Source organism: Vanderwaltozyma polyspora, genomic scaffold (genome assembly GCF_000150035.1).
Source record: "Vanderwaltozyma polyspora DSM 70294 KpolScaffold489 genomic scaffold, whole genome shotgun sequence".
Taxonomy (NCBI): domain Eukaryota; kingdom Fungi; phylum Ascomycota; class Saccharomycetes; order Saccharomycetales; family Saccharomycetaceae; genus Vanderwaltozyma; species Vanderwaltozyma polyspora.
Window position 1 is genome coordinate 1 of NW_001834621.1, and position 18,289 is coordinate 18,289.

The 18,289-nt window shown below is 31.9% G+C and overlaps 3 protein-coding genes and 1 further gene across 3 annotated transcripts, besides 3 other annotated features; 2 read left to right on the plus strand and 2 right to left on the minus strand.

The window, feature by feature from the left end:
• Positions 1–5,385: 5,385 nt before the first annotated feature.
• Positions 5,386–5,742: a sequence feature (similar to hypothetical protein; correction of possible frameshift sequencing error).
• On the plus strand, positions 5,386–6,289 carry Kpol_489p1 (the record flags this gene model as incomplete).
• Positions 5,744–6,043: a sequence feature (similar to hypothetical protein; correction of possible frameshift sequencing error).
• Positions 6,047–6,289: a sequence feature (similar to hypothetical protein; correction of possible frameshift sequencing error).
• A 2,376-nt stretch (positions 6,290–8,665) lies between these two features.
• Positions 8,666–9,388, minus strand: Kpol_489p2 (uncharacterized protein; the record flags this gene model as incomplete). Its single annotated transcript, XM_001643429.1, has 1 exon — positions 8,666–9,388. One exon carries the CDS (start codon positions 9,386–9,388, stop codon positions 8,666–8,668), a length of 723 nt encoding a protein of 240 aa, XP_001643479.1.
• Positions 9,389–10,227: 839 nt separating this feature from the next.
• On the minus strand, positions 10,228–12,036 carry Kpol_489p3 (glycoside hydrolase family 32 protein; the record flags this gene model as incomplete). Its single annotated transcript, XM_001643430.1, has 1 exon — positions 10,228–12,036. One exon carries the CDS (start codon positions 12,034–12,036, stop codon positions 10,228–10,230), a length of 1,809 nt encoding a protein of 602 aa, XP_001643480.1.
• A 5,069-nt stretch (positions 12,037–17,105) lies between these two features.
• FZF1 (Fzf1p) lies at positions 17,106–18,125 on the plus strand (the record flags this gene model as incomplete). The annotated part of the gene is made up of 1 exon (XM_001643431.1): positions 17,106–18,125. The coding sequence occupies one exon, from the start codon at positions 17,106–17,108 to the stop codon at positions 18,123–18,125; it is 1,020 nt and encodes a 339-aa protein (XP_001643481.1).
• Between the last annotated feature and the right edge of the window lie 164 nt (positions 18,126–18,289).

An 18,289-nucleotide genomic window follows, 5' to 3' on the forward strand; every position in this document is an offset into this window, starting at 1 on the left:
TTATGCTTTTCCAGGTTCGATAGAAAATATGAATGAGTCTAACGTACTTGAAATATTTTGTAATTGAAAACTACGGGACAGAGTGGAGTAAGTTGCCCAACATTTCAGGGAATCTAAGTTATACTGAAACTCTGAGTACGATAGAGTGGGAGGTAGCTTCTCAAACGGTTTATTCCAATTAAAACACGATAGACAAATCATCAGATGAAGGTATTCCATATATTTTTCATCATCAGTAATAATAGCATAAAATATTTTACTTATCTTGGTAATCAGATAGTCAGAACAGTCATAAGAAGGAATATGTATGTTTTTAGATAATTCTAATCTTGTAAATACCTCAATAAGATATAGGAAGTTGGCAAACTTTGTTTCATATAACTCTAATTCACTGCCGGTGAAAAACCTTTGGGAATAGTTCTTCATCAACAGGTTGTAAAAACTGATCTAGTTAATATTACACAGCAATGATTCTTTTTGACATGATAGTACATTTCATTCAAAATTTTAATTGATTCTTTTTGATTTCATAATACATTTGATTATAGTCTTTTAGAATATTTAAATCATTATCACAAATATCCATATCGTAAACTTTCATAATATCCTCGAAAAAGTTGGCAACACCTGAATTGGTATTAGGTGTCAAATACCTATGTACTAGGTTGTTATCTACTTCATTAATACGTTTGCTTATAGTAGAGATACTTGTAGACTTTATTAGGTTTTCTAAGTAGGATGACCCTATAAGTTTTGGGACCTCTTTCTTTCTCCTTCTTACTACGATCTGTAAACAATACTAAATTATCATTACCCCAATAACAATGCCTTTTAATAGTGTTATAATAATCAAACAATTCCGTTGAGTTGCAACTGATCATTTCAGAATGTTTATTTGTTTCACGTAATTCAGTTATATATAATAAGTCATATTTCTCAATATTTATTCTTTCGTCATGTCTAATAACGCCATTACGAGAACTAGCATCTACAATCCTACGAATGACATTTCTATTCTTCTTTTCAGTGTAAATTAAGAATCCATCAATGACTGTATATCTTTCTGAAATAGTAATGATATTAGATGTGATAATTGGAACGGAGTATAATTTTAATAATAATTTGAAAACTCTGGCTGATTTAATCTGTTGACGGCAAATCTCTGCTAATGAGATTGCGGTGATCTGCACTAGCTAGAATAGATATAACAAGATAACAAGTTTAGATAAAATAGCACATCAATAGACTATAAAAGTCATATTTTATCTCATAATCTTAATCCCCGAGTTTAATTTATTTCTCAGTTACTCGAAAACTTTCATCATCTTGGCTTTATTACCATCACTTTAACAATTACCCTACTTATACCTGCGGGTGATCACTCGCTACCAAAAATTCACCATGTACAAACACAAATGAGAAGAAATATATGAATATTAAGCAAACTCAGGAATGCAGGTCAGGTCATAGTCACATACATGACCATAGTCATATTTATCCTATAATTGACGTTTACGAAAAGAATGAGAGCCAAAAAAAACCATCCTTTTGCACGCTTTGAAATACATATAAAAGGGTTATGAAATTTCCATTCTTCAATCCTGACACTTATAAGACAAGACAAGAAAACAAAACAGACTCTGCACTGCAAAATACCTACAATTTATACTATTAACCTTATATTAGGATATAGATTGTTAGACTGTTTCTAGATTTAAGAGAACAGTTAGAGTACTCCTGCGTACTTTAAATAAGCTTTACTTTCTTACAATTTCAGGACTGACAAGTCTCGAAAGAATACTTAATCAAAACCTTTAATTCTTATCTTTATGCAAGTCTACGGTGTTGGTCACTTCATATATCCATAAGTCCAATAATAATTATAATATGTGTTATTTACCAAAAAAATAAGGTAATGAAATATTATAGCGAACCAATTTTAGGAGATTGTAAATATATATTACATATGAAGTAAGTGTTAACTCTAATGTTCCATTAGATGTTCAAATAGGATATAATTCTGATCTAGATTTTAATATTTTAAATGAAGGAGATATTATTTGTAATAGTTTAGGTACTAAACCAGACGTTGATGATACAGATGATCCTATTTATTTCGAAGTTGCAGAATGTTGGAAAGATGGCGTAGTTTAGTTGTTTATGTTGAAATTGGAGATGTTGTTGAATAGAAATACTATATAAGTAAACCAGAAGAAAAATATTTGGCAAAAACTAAAAGATTAAGAACTCTTGAATTTGTTTTTGTTATTAGAAGTGTATTAACCGTACTCTTAAGACCAGAAACCATGTTGATAGTTAATACTGTATTTGATTTAGGTAATTTAATAGATACTGTTGTAATAGATGAAGCCACAGAAACTGAAGATTTTGAAATGACAACATATGGATTGTTTGGACCTGAATTCAAAGAAATAAGAATAGGTACAGAAACTAGTGATATAACTGATATTATTAAAACAAGAAAAGAAGACAACTTTCTAATTTAAATATTTTTAGATATGTTAAATATATAAGATCATTAATGCGAAGGGGAAATGAAATCTGTGACGCTTAATTCTTCATAACCTAATAATGGATGTCTCTCTAATTTATTATCTATTTCATCTATATCAACTTTAAGAGGTGGGTTTAAAACAACTTCTTTTTCTAAATCAAGATGTTTTAGAAAATACCCTTTACTTTTTGCCAGTTCTAATTGATGTTCATAAATTCTTTTATTACACATACAAGCTATTTTATCTAAATCTATATCTGGTTCCATTGTATCTTTAAAGTTAAAAAATTATTTTTTTTAAAACAAGAAACAATACAAAACATATACTTACAATCTAATAAATCATAAAAATTTTTAAATGCAAAATCTAAATCAACATAACCAATTTTGCAATATAATCAAAAAGATTTATATTTCAAAAATAGTTCTTTGTTAAACATACCTTCTATGATTAAATTAGAATAGGCATTACTACAGACAAAATCTGGGAACAAATCCTCATGTTTCAAAACATAAGTGGCAAAAGGAGAACTAATCAAAGCACCTCTCTTAGCAAATTCAAAATCTCCCTCTTCAACTTTATAATTAACAACATTACCAATGTATGCAAAATATTTATTAGGAAACTCCATTTCTGTAATGTGAAAGATCGTGTTTCACAGCAACTGGTAAATATTCAGATAGATAAAATACTACATAACTCTTATTTAATTTATCATTACTCTTAGTTGAACCATTGACCTTAGCGTACGAATTTAAGTTTTTATGTAAATATGTTCAATGTGTAAAAGATAATTGAAAACTACTAAAATCAGGACTTTTTAGAAATGATGATGCTGGAGATCTAAATTCTTAAGCTGGACAAGTTGTATTATAGTTCGGAGAAAGCTATGTAGAGACAGTACAAATGTTTTAACTCATATGAATCTCAATCTAGATGCATCGGTTTGTGGTATAGAAGGTAAACCTGGTACTCAACAATCAAGTACATAGGTAGGGATCTCGAACAATAATATACGTCATGTATAAAATAATAATATATTGGGATAGTTAAACAGTAATCCATATCCTTGTCCACTAGTGTAAACTCAATACAAATAACCGATAAAGTCTTACTATAAACTCGCAGACCTCTTACCCAATTTTAATTTTGGTAATTATACTAGGATCTATCGAAAGTTTTATAATCAGAGACAAACCTGGACTTGCTAACCTATTTAAATATTCGTTAGACCTCTGGAATGCATAACAGGTATCCTTTAAAGTAACAGCAGTAATAACTAGGAATGTAAATAAAGTGTAAAAATATATGCTTTTAGGTATATATGACAAGTGGGCGCTTCTCCCTTTCACAAAAGGAATAACCGCCTGGTTGTAGTTATGAGTGTGGATATGATTTATTGGTCATGTTTGCACAATCATAGCTTCTATTCGTCTTTGTATATGCTAACTTTTTAGTAGTGAAGTAGTTTAGTGCGATTAAGGAAGGATGAACACGCCAACATAAGAGAGGAGAGATGCCCTGGAATGCATTTAGGAAGTTCAACAATTGTCAACGTAGTTCAATAAAAACTATCGAATCAGGATCACTCCCAATAATACGTATTTCTATTGTTGATTTTGACAAAGATAAATAGTAAGTACAATTGGAAACTATTTATATCTATTAACGTGTGCGAGTATCCACAATATTGACGGTTAAAATAAAAGTAATACCGGGACTTATTTGACGTAAACCAGCTAAATTTCGATAACTAAGGTATTTACTAAGTGCTCTGTAAAGAATATAGCAGTAATAGCAAAATATGTTGTTATTGTCAGAAATCAAAAAGTAATTATTTCAAATACCGATAAGCATCTAATAAATCGGTAACGTTTTCAATATATAATGTTGGTTACTTTATTCGATGATATTCAAAAGTTATTCTCCTGAATTCATCAATATAGAAGCAAAATATCTGGTGTAGGGTATAGCATTTATTTAGTCATCACATTGTCTTTCCATCCTAATAGTAATCCTTCTTTTATTTGTTCTATAATGGCATATTCAGCATTAAGCCTTCAATTGATCTTTGGAATGCTTCGCATCCTTTATCAGATATGACGTAAAATCACTGTTTCTAGAACTTGCATATATCTTGTCATTTCGAGATGAGAACAGCGTTTAACCAAATTCGATAACGCCAAGCCCTGGACATTTCATTTCGAATTAGATGTAAAAACAGAAACTTAAATATTCACATGGTGATTAAAATCAAGACAATTTCCCGTATCACGAGTGCGTTTGTTCCAATCTCCCAAAGCAGGATGTAAGACGGATCCAATTTCGAACCACTCTACATCTGGTTCTGGGTAAATAGCTATTCCCCGGCCCCTCCATTCAGGGGAGTCCATCATAAAGGTTTGTCGTCAAGTACGATATACAGTATCTTTGAAAAAATCGAGACGAGCGATGAGCAACACATTCCTTCCGCTTCCCATGGAATGTTAAAATGCGTTTTAGATCCTGTTTTTGAAGTTGAAGGAAACCGAAAAGAAACGGCAACGTTCGTACCTCATTGTCGATATCGAAAGATCGATGACTTAAAGTGCAGCGTAACAATGTAGTTCATAGTAGTCACCTCGTCGTATTTGCTTAGCCTTTCATTAAAGTTGAATTAAAATTTCATTATTTTTTCAATTCCCAATGGCATATAAATAGACATCAATTTTCATCAATTAAAAAAAGTTTCATTTTGAATCAATTCAATCCATTTCAATTTAAATATATTATATTATAGTATTAAATATATCCCATAATATCAAACAAGTGCCCAAGCAGAAACTTAAATAAAAAATAAATAAAATGCAATTATACAGAATTAACAAAAATGACTGAACCAGCTCCATCAATCAGTAGAACTCAAAATTTATGTGATATGTACTATGGTAATAGTCCAAATAAACCAAAATTTTTACCAGAACAATATCCTGATTTGACTGGTAGAACTGCAATTGTCATTGGCTGTAACACTGGTATTGGTTATTTCGTCATGAAATTGTTATACTCAAAGAATTGTAATGTGATTAGTATTGTTAGAACTGAATCAAAAGGTTTAGAAGCTCGTGAAAAGGTCATGCAAGAAATCAAAAATTCCAAGGGATCAATCTCTGTCGCAGGTGGATGTGATTTGTTAGATATGACTAGTATTAAATCTGCTGCTAAAACAGTTGGAAGAAATTTTAGGTGATAAGCCATTAAATATTATTATTCATAATGCTGGTTTAATGTCGAGTACTAACACCGGTACTTCAAAACAAGGAGTCGAAGCAATGTTTTCAACCAATGTAATGGGTCCACAATTGTTACAACACTTCTTAGATCCATTGTTCTTGAAAAAAGATTCCAACTACTTGAAAAGAATTGTCTGGGTTAGTTCTGTCAACCATATATTTTCCTTCCCTCAATATGGTATTAATTGGGAAGATCCTGGTTTTGTTAATACTCCAATGAACAAGAGACCATCAAGTTGGACATTATATGCCCAATAAAAAGCTGCAAACATTCTCCAAGATAAAGCCTGGGCTACCAAGAATCAAAAAATTGTTAATGAAATAAACTTTGTATCAGTCTCTTGTTATCCAGGTAATTTAAAATCAGACTTAACCAGAGACTATGGGGCTATTTCAGGATTCCTTATCAGAGCTGTTTGTAAGGATGTTATCTTCGGTACATACTCAGAGTTATATGCGGCATTATCTCCTGATTTAACTACTAATGATCAAGGTGCTTATGTTGTACCATTTGGTGAAGTCCGTAGTCCTAGAAATGATATAAAGGTTCGATTGACCAATGGGTCTGACTTGAAGTTCTATGACTTAGTCGAAGATATGATTAAGGCTTATTTTTAAACTTAATTTTACTGCATTCTATTCCCTTCCAATTTTATTCTACCATTTTGTAATATGTCTATGATATAATTCAATATTTATATTACCATTAAAGATTAGGGCATATTAATCTAAGGTCGAGTGAATATTACTCTAGTATTTGTAATATTAGGAAAATATTTCCCCTTTTTTATAGTGTATTATTTACATTACTTTGTATATTAGTTTCATATATTAATCCATTATTTCTATTGTGATAAATATCATTTCTAGCTTAAACAACAAAATAGTTGAATATCGTCCATACTTTATGACAAAAAATATGGTATCTGTAATTATCTAATATTAATTGATGTGGATTTCATTTTGAATTAATCTTATTAAACCAATATGATGAAAAAGAATAACGCATGTACCGTAACGAATAGCTACTTGGAGGAGTACTGTTAGTACTCTGTTGTAACTATACAGTTAAAAGATAGATGTCAATGTACTTTCTTTTTGTAGTATTTGGTTCAATACGAATAATATTAGTTAATTCTTCCAGAAAACTGTATATTAATTTAAAAAAATTGTTGTTTTACACACGTTTATAATATTGTTTAAACTTTTTAGGTCACTACCATATGGAATTATATATGTTCCCCAAACTTTGATCTCCCGTTGGTTGCTCTTGAATGCAACAAATTTCCTCTCCAATTAATAATTTTGAAATAATTAACTTCTAGTTATTTCCTTAATTTGAGATGGTATCGTAAAATTATCAAATTACAGTCCCTTAAAAATATACTGGTTCATTGGTATGAAAAGTTAAATTAGCTTCTTCCTTTCATACTCTTTGGAAGAATTTAAATAAATTTGAAGTATAATATTATACAATCAAAAACTAAGCAAAAGAAAATTAGTGATAAAGTGCATACTGACATGTAATTGTATCTAATTCTACCATTATCCTCGCTAATTGATCAATGGAGAACCAACCTGTACAGTTCATCGCTAATTTTAAAATAAAAATAATTATTAAATCTATGGAGAATTGTGTATTTCGTTCATTACCCATAGGAAAGGTCATACAAACGATGGCCATCATGAATAAATTAACTATAACTTCAATTTTATTACAGGAGTTAGGTTGGTCTGTAACATCTTTGGTTTTCACCTCTTTGAATGCTTTGAAACTCTCTGGTTCCATCTTTGAATCTTCTATAATTTAAATTGAAGTATCCCTAGGTAGTCAAGATCACTTAGCATCGTAGGTTAATATTTTATCAATTAACAAAAGCATTAACTTTAAATAGTGTTTCCTAGCAACAAGTCCATTTAAGGATCTTGTTTCACCGCTTTTGATTACAACATTTTCTGGACATATTTTATGACGTCAGAATATTATCGAGATCTATGGAAACGCGGAGACCTCAGCTGTAGTACCTTGTGTCACGTGTGTCAATGGTCACACCTGTCAAGGGTAGATTAGTACTAGTCAATAGAAGAACTACTCTATGGACCGGCAACAATAGAGATACAACAGTGTTGGTTTATAGAGATTGCTTATTAATCATCTAATCTTTTGACCTTTTGGACAAGAAAAATGTCGCGCTTCTAACTATTCAACTTACTTATAAGAAGCTAATAATATAAAAGAGGATATAATCTCACATAATGCATTATCCATCACTGAAATAGTCTATTGTATATTAAGCCTCTAATAAGCAACTAATAAAAGTAATATGACAAGTCCATAATAAGATAGAATTTTGAGGACATTAGATACTTATTATATATAATAGTCTACAACGTTACATTAAATAATCAAGTTCTATCCGAGATGTGAACTAGAGAGATTCTTTCTGAATATTTTTATATCCTGTGCCAGTCAAGGAAATAAAAAAACAAAATATTGAGATCCTGTAGGAATCGTTTAATTTTTCAAGGTAAATAGAAAAATGATTATTATATCAGGGTTATACTGTCATTCTGATTTACAATATCTATTTATAATAGTAGTACTTATCAAAATTGTCTAATTTAGTTTGAATCAACAATTAAATACCTATATTTTTCAGCGAATTTATTACTTTTTTTTAGAGATCAAATGGGCAATTTGATATGAACTGTTAAAATCACCCACTTTTGATCTTCAGATAATTACAATAAAACACGAATTTCAACTTGTAATATATACTAATATATAGTAAAAGAAAAGGAGCCGTTAATTTTCAATAGTGATTAAATGTAATTACAATCAAATAATATTTCTTTATTATTATAACCTTGGCTATATTAGATATACTTAGTAACGTATTCTGGTACATCAGGAAATAACTTGCTGTCTATAAATTGTTCAGAAACCCCTAGGTGGTACAATACACTTGCTAATATGAATTGAAATATATTGATACGACCTTTAATTTGCACGAAAGCACTGAGAATAATATATAATAATGTTGCGAAAATACCACATGTCCAATTGACTACAGACGCATCTATATTACTTAATACTTTTAATAACTTAGGCAATTTAATTTTACCTATTTTTTTAATTAATCTAAGCCAACTTGTTATGGTTATAAGGTTGATAAGTATGGAAAAAGCTGCTATCAGAGCTAGTTGAACACTGTTTCCGAATGCATATTGTACTTTAGCTGAATAAAAATACACATCGATAATAAAGTTCAATGCCATGCCCCACGAAAGACCAAAGGAAATTATGCTGCAGATAATCAGAACTTGGACTTCTTTCTCGGGAATTTTCATCGAATTGGCTTTTTCTTTATCATTCATAGGAACCATATTATTTTCGAGATCTGGTTCTTGGAAAGTATCTTTAGGCTGTTTCTTCATGTTTGCTTCATTAAATTGACTTTTTTTTTTCGTCATGGTATTCCACATTATAAATGTTATCCTTTGGGATTTGGTGATCCAATGGTAGGTATCTTTTCTGATTGAATTAAACATAAAACTTCTTATAAGATGCCTCCTTATTAAACACATTTTGGTTGCCATTTTATATTTTAAATTTTATCACGGGCTGCCATGGGGGAGAGAAAAGGAATGACGTAATATTTAATAGTCGAAAAAGATACACATCGACAAAACAAACTAAGACATTAGAAATGTATAGATGGATGATGCCAAATCGATGGTGAAGTCTGAATAGAATGAAATCTATTAGGACTGTAATATGGGTTTAAACTAATGAAGATATTTAATTGGGAAATATTAAAATCGTACAAGAGCTAAAGATTTGATTTTCAAGTCGAAACATGTTCTCATTATTGTCAAAAACAATTATCATGATTTTTGATAGATAGGAATGAATTAATATATCAAATTCCTCACCATTAAGTATAAGTACCAAGTGTATAAAATCTTTGACTATAGTCCCATACCTTTTCTAGTAGACTTATTAAGTTATATATTCTAAAAATAATAATAGAACTAATTGATAAAGTACTGATATTTATATAATTGAGCATAACTAATATTTGCGAAGGCCACAAATACTTATAAAAATATGCCAGCTTTGATCACAGTTGATGGAATGATGATAATTATAATGAATAGGTGAATATTGCAAACTAGATACTTTTGCAAACTAACTTGCGTATCTGCTAGTGCATTCATAATCCTTAATCAAAAACGGTTTACCGGGATAAATTCAAATAACCTCATATATAATAAACACTAATAATCGTTACAATAGAGATGACTGTTTCATTAATTTGGATAAAAATATACAAAGAACGGTTTATATACGTATACCGATCATTTACAAAAGAACTAAATTTAACTTGATTGTTTTATTAGGAGAAATACTATAATTAAAGGGTATCTTAATGTATCTATTTCTTCAAGGCTAATTGTCTGAAGGAGAATTCATCGATGCTGAAAACACCCATCTTGTTAACCTTTAATTCACAAGTTTCAATGTAATCACCATCCATGAAGAAGAAAGTGTTGGTAGAAACTTGAGCACCATCGTTGAAATATAATTCAATGATGTTTCTGTCAACAATACCACGGACCTTGTAGGTAGTGATTTCGTCAGAGACATATTCGCATGGTTGAACATTGACAGCAGTTCTAGTGTTGAATAATGGACAGGTAGCTGTGAATGGACTACCAGTGTTACCACGGTCCAAGTAGAAGGCACCAGCATTAGCAATGTAACCTAACCACAAGTATTCATCATCAAATTGGTTACCTCTTAAGTATAAGGATAAATCAGCAGCTTCGGAATTGTCATAAGCAGAAGCATTGACAGACCAGGTCATGTTGAATTCTAACAAACCTTGAGAAGAGTTGGTGGTAATCTTAGCATGCATGAAGTCGTCGGTAGCGTTGTTCAAAGTGTACAAAGTACCAGCATTCAAGTCAAAGACATCGTAATCAACACAAGGTTCAGATTTCAAACTTAAGATCTTGGATTCTGGGTTAGCTTGGAAGTAGTCCAAAGTGAACTTTCTAACTAAAGACATAGATGACTTCCATGGGTAAGTGTCGACACTTTGAGCGTATTTCCAGTTGGAAGCCCAAGCAACACCTAAGGTAGAGTTGTCAGCAGAGTTGAAGAAAGTTTGTAAAGCGTAGTAATCTTCACCATCATCCAAAGTTTGGGTTTGTTCAGTGAATGGAGTGAAAGTAGTACCGTTGAAGTCACCAATGAAGTATTGGACAAAAGAACCACCGTTTGGAGCACCTGGGTTGACAGAGATGAACATAACCCAAGCATCAGTTGGAGTGGCGGTACCGTTAGAATAAGTAGATGGGTATGGGACAGTCATGTTGGAGGAACCAGAAGCTAAAGTGACGTTTGGTAAGGAAATTCTAGCCAAACCTGGGCATTCATATTGGTAACCCAAAACACCAACCTTTTCAACTTCAGATTCTAAAGTCCAGTCCTTCAAGTCAGAAGAAGAGTAGATAGAAACCTTGTATTCTTGAGTCTTGGCAATAGTCATAATCCACTTTTGGGATTCTTCATGCCAGATAACCTTTGGATCTCTGAATTGAGTAGAGTTGTTAGACAAGACTGGGTTGGATTCGTATTGGATGAAAGTGTAACCACCATCTAAAGAGTAAGCGACACATTGAACTTCAGCTTCTGGAGTGTTGTAAGTGAAGATAGCGACAGCTCTTTGTCTTGGATCAGTAGTAGAATTGAAGAAACCAGAGGTGTTGTTGTAATCAACAACAACGGAACCAGAGTAGAAACCAGTAGTGTTATCAGTTGGAGCCATGGCAATACCAGCGTCATCCCAAACAGTCAAGTTTTTAGAAGTCTTGTGACCCCAGACAATTGGCAAGGACCAGTAAGTTTCATTTGGACTGTATTGGTAGTACATGTGGTAAAGTTCTTCACTGGCATCGTACCATAGACCGTTTGGATCGTTCATCCAACCCTTTGGTGGGGTAGCATGGATCAATGGTCTGCTTTCTTCGAAACCACCGTAAGTTTCGTTGTCAACAGAGGTGTACAAGTCACTGAAGATAGTTGATGGCCAGGTAGTGGTGATATCTGAACCGACAAATGGAGTGACACTAGCACTGTTAGCAGTTAAAGTGGTAGTGGTGACAGATGAGGCAGCATTGGCCAAAGATAAAGAAGCGGCAACTAAAGTAGCTGACTTTGCAACTGATGAAGTTCTCATTTTTGGTTATATAAAAATCTTCTGATCAATTATAAAGAATATAACTAAAATTAGAACTGGTTTTTTTCTATATAACAAGAATAATTAAGTTATAAAATATAAGATACGAATAAAACAGTAATGCCAAAAACGAATCTCATAATATACTTTTTATTTCAGTGTTTATATACCTTCACCCCAGACAGAAAACCAAAATATACAAAACATAGAAAAAAGTACATACGAAAATATCTCAATAGCATTGTCAGACAAAGGATACTAGTACTACTACACAATTTAAACATAGCTAAGAGCCAAACAAAATAAATAAAATTTGAGTCTAGCCTGTACCTCTTAATTACCAAACATCAAATTAAAATTGAAACTACGTCCTGATCCTGATACCAGAGACACGAACTGGTACCACATGTAAAACTAAACCGTTTGGTAATACCGGTTATCACAGGTTTCCTCCTCCCCTGCCCCCCCAAGGGAGAAACTACTTCTCAAATAAAACCTCTAAAATACGACAATTACTTAAATTTTATTTAATCTTTCAAAACATCAAATATAGATAGACTTCAAGACTCTATACACTTTCTTACGCAGTACTAGTAGCTTTGCGTGGTTTACATCCAACAATTTGAAATTTAACTAAAACCTCGATGTTGTTTCGTTTATTAACAAGTCTGGACCTTCCTACTTTACATCTGGGCCCCTACGACGAAGTAGACACTTTTGGCCAAGAACGGTTTGAAAATATCGCAGATATTGAAACAACGACAAGTGCAAGAGCAAGAACAAGAACAACTGCAAGAAGAAGAAGACCTTCAACTGGCCAACCATCTCATCTCTCTCTCTCATCAAATTACATTTGAGTTAAAAGAGACAAAGCAGAGTGAGTACGTTTGTATGTAATGGACCTTAACGAGAGGAATAACAACTACTTCAAGCCTATGTAGCTTAGCAATATGATTCGACGATGATAACTCGAATGTGAGTAGGGCTTCAAGAACGGAGAGAGTCTGAGTTTGTTTTGTTGTAAAGGTTGCACTGGAAAAAAAAGAAAAATCTTAGCACATTAAATGATAAGAAACAAGTGCAGTAGTGGGTAGTAGAAAGTTAAACAATTCAACGTTGAGCTAAGCTAAGCTAAGCGATGCTTAGACGTCAAAATATAATTACTTACTTCTAACGGTGGTTCAGGAGAAATCCATTACCGATGAAGCTTATTGCATATGATTCTCAGCATAGTAGAGTATATTATGTAGAATCGATAAAGTGCTACCTTCCGGTTCAAGATTTAAGAAATAAAGGTAAAAGTGGGATAGTCGGAAACCAATTGAGATACGCAAACACACACACGCAAACACGCTCTTTTCCTCTTTTCTCTCTCTATGTTAATTACTTGATGTAGCTGAAGCCTGAATCAATAAGTAAAATTTAAACACAGACGGGAGTACTCGTTGTTCCTCATATCTCACTATCTACCTATATTATCCAGGCTTAGTATAGGTTAGTAATTATGTACTAAGGTTCTTATTGTAAATGGTTACCTAACCAACTCGGGATATGAACTGCAGGTTATGCAGCAGTGTATTTGGGTTACTCGGTTAATTAAAAACCGAAAAGATTAAAGGATGTTTTTATTATTAGAATAGAACTTCTACTCTAATGATTGAGGATGAATAGATGATCCGGTGTAGTTAGAAACAGACCTCGAAATATTATCTATCTTTCGACCATTGATTATCGATTATTATTCTGTCAATTCCGGTTCGTTTGATAGAAGTCATTTTGATGGATAAAATATATCGTTTAGCCCATTGATTCATAGAGATGGATAAACTCATTTATCCTAAATATTTTGTTGGAACAAGGCATTTTACAATTTGGAATGAGAAAATATGGGAACGTTTGATTTTTAAAGACTGTGAAAGTTTTCATGTTTCGAACCTACATCATGGTTAGAGGCGAGATGTATACACATTTTGATGCATAGAAATATATATTTAGAATTTGTTTACTTCATCTTACAGCTAGGGTTTCTTAAGGATTTCTCGGTCAATGTCAATAGTCGTGCAACCGATAGATATAACATAAAATAAACTAATAATGTTTTTTAGTTGACCTCCACAGGTTGATTACTGGCTTGCCTAGAAAAATTTTAATTTTAATTTCAAGTTTAAACTTAAATGAAGTCAAGTATTTAGGACAGATGCTTATCATCTATCTGTGGCAATTTTAGCATCTCACGTTTTTTTCTTTGATTTTAAATTTGAGATTACTATTTCTGATGCCAAGGGTAGGCTGACAAAATAGTACTGTAAAATTTCAGCTGGATATTTCCGAAGTTTGGCATAAACAAGTGTCTTGATTTATTTCACGATTTGGAATGTGATATATTTAAAGATAAATTAAATAAAAAAATAGCCAATGGCCTATGATCATTCAAGTAATCGCTGTATTATAAAAGATATATATGAATCCAGGTATTCTCTGACGCAATTGAATTGGAGAAATTATTTAAAAATGGACAAAATATAAGAACCAGATAAATTTAATACAGAAAATATGACATTGAGTGTTTTTACAAAATTCTCAAAAACTAAAACATAAATGATAGTTTTCTAATTTAATTAGTATTACTGACTTGAAGAACAACTGATGTTGGAACTGGAGATTTCATACCCATATAATATAGATGGGGACAATATTGAACTATTTGCTTATAATCTTGTTATGAGTATGTAACTAATCTGCGTAAATTTATTAACACTGGCATGTTCAATAGTCTCTGCTTTATTAAAGTATTTACTTTTTCCAAGATTGATTCGAGCTAATTTCTACAACTTCGGATTTATTTCAATGTTCCATGCTGTCGTTACCATTTTAAGATACATAATGTGTACATAATGGGAGTTATACCAACTCTGTTGATCTTTAGTATCTTGAGAGCTTTATTTCACTAATCCCTGAAATTTTGTAGTGAGTTAGTATTGGAATTATTTTTTTCCAATGACATCATAAAATCAATGAATCTCTCGGAATAAATCATTTGATGTTGGCAGTTCTAACAAGATAATCAGTTGACATATTTAGTTTATCGTTACTAAGTTTTGGAGCTGTCAGATTACAAGATATCACCCCTATTTAGAGGTTATAAAAAGTTCTTGTTCTGAGATTGGTAGCTAGATGAGCAAGTATCAGATAGGTATAAAAAGTCGGGAAATGGAAATGCTTTTAAACAATACACTACACTGTACCTGGATTTTCTCACCAGTATACAAGCCCTATGTAACAATTCGGTAAAGCTGATTAATCATTTAACTTCCAAGCATAAACTAATTCATAATTGTCAAGTATCAAAACTACTAGCGTCAAATCAATATCGAAGACTTATATTGTTTATTCAATTCTCAGATACATCTTTTTTAAATATAATCATTTAATTGAACCATTATTGGTAGATGTATGATTTAGTTCTTAAAATATAATTGAACTCATTGCTACTTTTCGTAGTCATCTTAAGTAAGTGTTTGGGTAAGCAATAACGAGTATCTCCCAATAATTGCTGCAGTCTAAATAAATATTTGCCTCTTCAAGAACAGACGACTCGTTTAGATATGAGTTATCCTTTTCTGTGTGTTTGGTAACACCCAAGGTATAAATTTGAATTATTTCAAGTAAGTTTTGGTTTAAGTATAATGATTTCAAATTAAGTCATCCTATGTCTCAATTACAAATACACTTTGAAATTATACATGTTATTGTAATAGTTGTTGCATGTATTTAGTTCCTGACAGAATAGTCAACGTGAAACTTGAATATAATCAGGGATAATTAAGTATAGAATATGGACCAAACTTAAAAGGGCTAGCTGTACAAGACTAATTTGATTATTTATTACACTAAATTCCAAATATATAACTTTCCAATAAAGCAATTAGTTAGAAGTCATATAATTGACCATATCTTACGTCCTTCAGACAGATAACTGGCATTATGTGGCCAGTTAACTTTTATCGAACTAATAAATTTAGTATTATAAAATATTCATCATAAAACAATTTCAATTCCATATCTGATAACTTTTTTTCTTCACACACATCACTCAGGCAAGATGACATGGATAGGGGAATTAAGGATTACATCGAGATTACCAATGAATTTGTATACCAATATATTGTATTCATCAAGATCCAATACGTTGAAAGTAAAAACTTGCAAATAACAACAGTGAAGAGTCAACCCTTGGACACTCAGACCAATACAAGAGCATCCCTTACAGGACGTAATAGTATCGCATGAAGTAAAAGTGCTTTGATATAGCACCATTAATAATAATCCCAAATAATTAATGATGTGTCGTTAGAAATCATATCATTTCCTCAAGCGTAAACTCTACCTACGAGGAGGAAAAGTAGCCTCTTCTTGAAAGACGTTTCTTCTGCAAAAAAGGTACGATTTCTATTTTATTACAATCAATTAATTAATCATCATTTTTAAAATATTCCCCATTAAATAACTGACATGCAATAGAATTTGAATCATCCTCTCACCCAGCCATATAGATCTAACGAACCAATTAAGAAGGCAAGAGTGTCATTCGATAGAAATCTTAAATCCTACTAATTCCACTGGCTGAAGTTCCTTATTCCACTTCATCCCATTGATATTAACTTGACAGGTTCGAGAAACCCCGTTTACTTGACGAGTCCTGAACTGGGATACGTAATCTACTACTTGCGCTTTTCTACACGTGAAGTCTAGAACGAACACAGCGAAACTTGATGTAATTTATTACATGGCCCATTTGTAATATAGACGGCTGGAAGATATTAAAATAGGTTATAGTTAAATAGTTTTAGTTGTTAAGCATTTCAAGTACTTTTAGGCTAAGCTTTTGGTTGTTTGTTCTTGTTTCATTCATGCTAAGCACAAGTATATATCAAAAATCTATAGTTTACGTTTGGCAAAAGGAAGTTTAGCTACTGGTTAATTAAAACTCAGAAACGTATTCAATCCAAAGATAGATAAGATCGAGAGATAGTTTTATATCCATATATATTAGTAATTAAGAAAGGAAAATGAGTTCTAAATCATTGAAAGGTAAAAGAGATAAGAGATACAAGTGCACATATGAAGGTTGTACCAAAGTTTACGATAGACCCTCACTATTACAACAACATAGGTATTCGCATACTAATGAAAGGCCATATTTCTGTGATTATGAGAACTGTGGTAAAAGGTTTATGAGACCTTGTCATCTGCGGGTTCATCAATGGACACATTCACAAGTTAAGCCAAGAACCTGTCATATCTGTGGTAAAGGTTTGATCACCTCCCAACAACTGAAAAGACATTTGAATACACATGAGAAAAAACTTAAAAAGGATATCGATGTCATAATCGGTGGAAACAATGTTCCTGATAATGCTATTAATAATGCTGCTGATCAAATTTCAAAAGGTTCTGATGTATCTAGCGATGCTTCTCCTAATAAGGCTTCGAATGGATTCTCTATTGGTACCCCTTCAAGTTTAGTTAATGGTGAATCTTCAGAGGCTAATTCAAGTGTTTCATCTGCACATGATGCCTTCAACATACCATGTCTGTACGAAGACTGTGATGTATTGATTAAACCAGAAGATGACTTGATGAACCATATGATAGAAGCCCATTTGGTGAGTAGAATGTCTGCCTCTGATACTGTACCAGATTTATTGTTTAACGATGTTGACTCAGTTATACCTTCACCTTTAAGTGACATCAAGAGTGAAACATCACCTGGATCTGGTTTTTCAAACAACTATCAACTTAAGAGTGATGTGGTATTCCCAACGAACATCAATGTCCCAATGGCTGTGTTTGATCAGACTAATAATTACAATATGACCAAACCATTCCCATTTGAGTTGATTAATAATGAACAGTTAATAAGAAATTATTGGAGTAATTTAAGGTGTAAAATTGAATCGTGTCCATGTAGTATGAAAACTCAATTTGTCAATGTATTTGATTTAATAGAGCATTATGATCAAACACATGCGTTCGTTCCAGTCACATTAGTTAAATATGGGTATATTAGTGTCTTCACTAGTGAATGAAAATATGTTTAAGTGCACTCACTTGAGTTATGTTGAATATTTCTAAAATATAATTGACACATAAAATTACGTTTTCTTTGTCAAGCCAAAATGTTTCCCTCAGATTTGATACCACGACAATATATCACTTTGCATTTTTATTTCACTTATACGCCAATATTAAA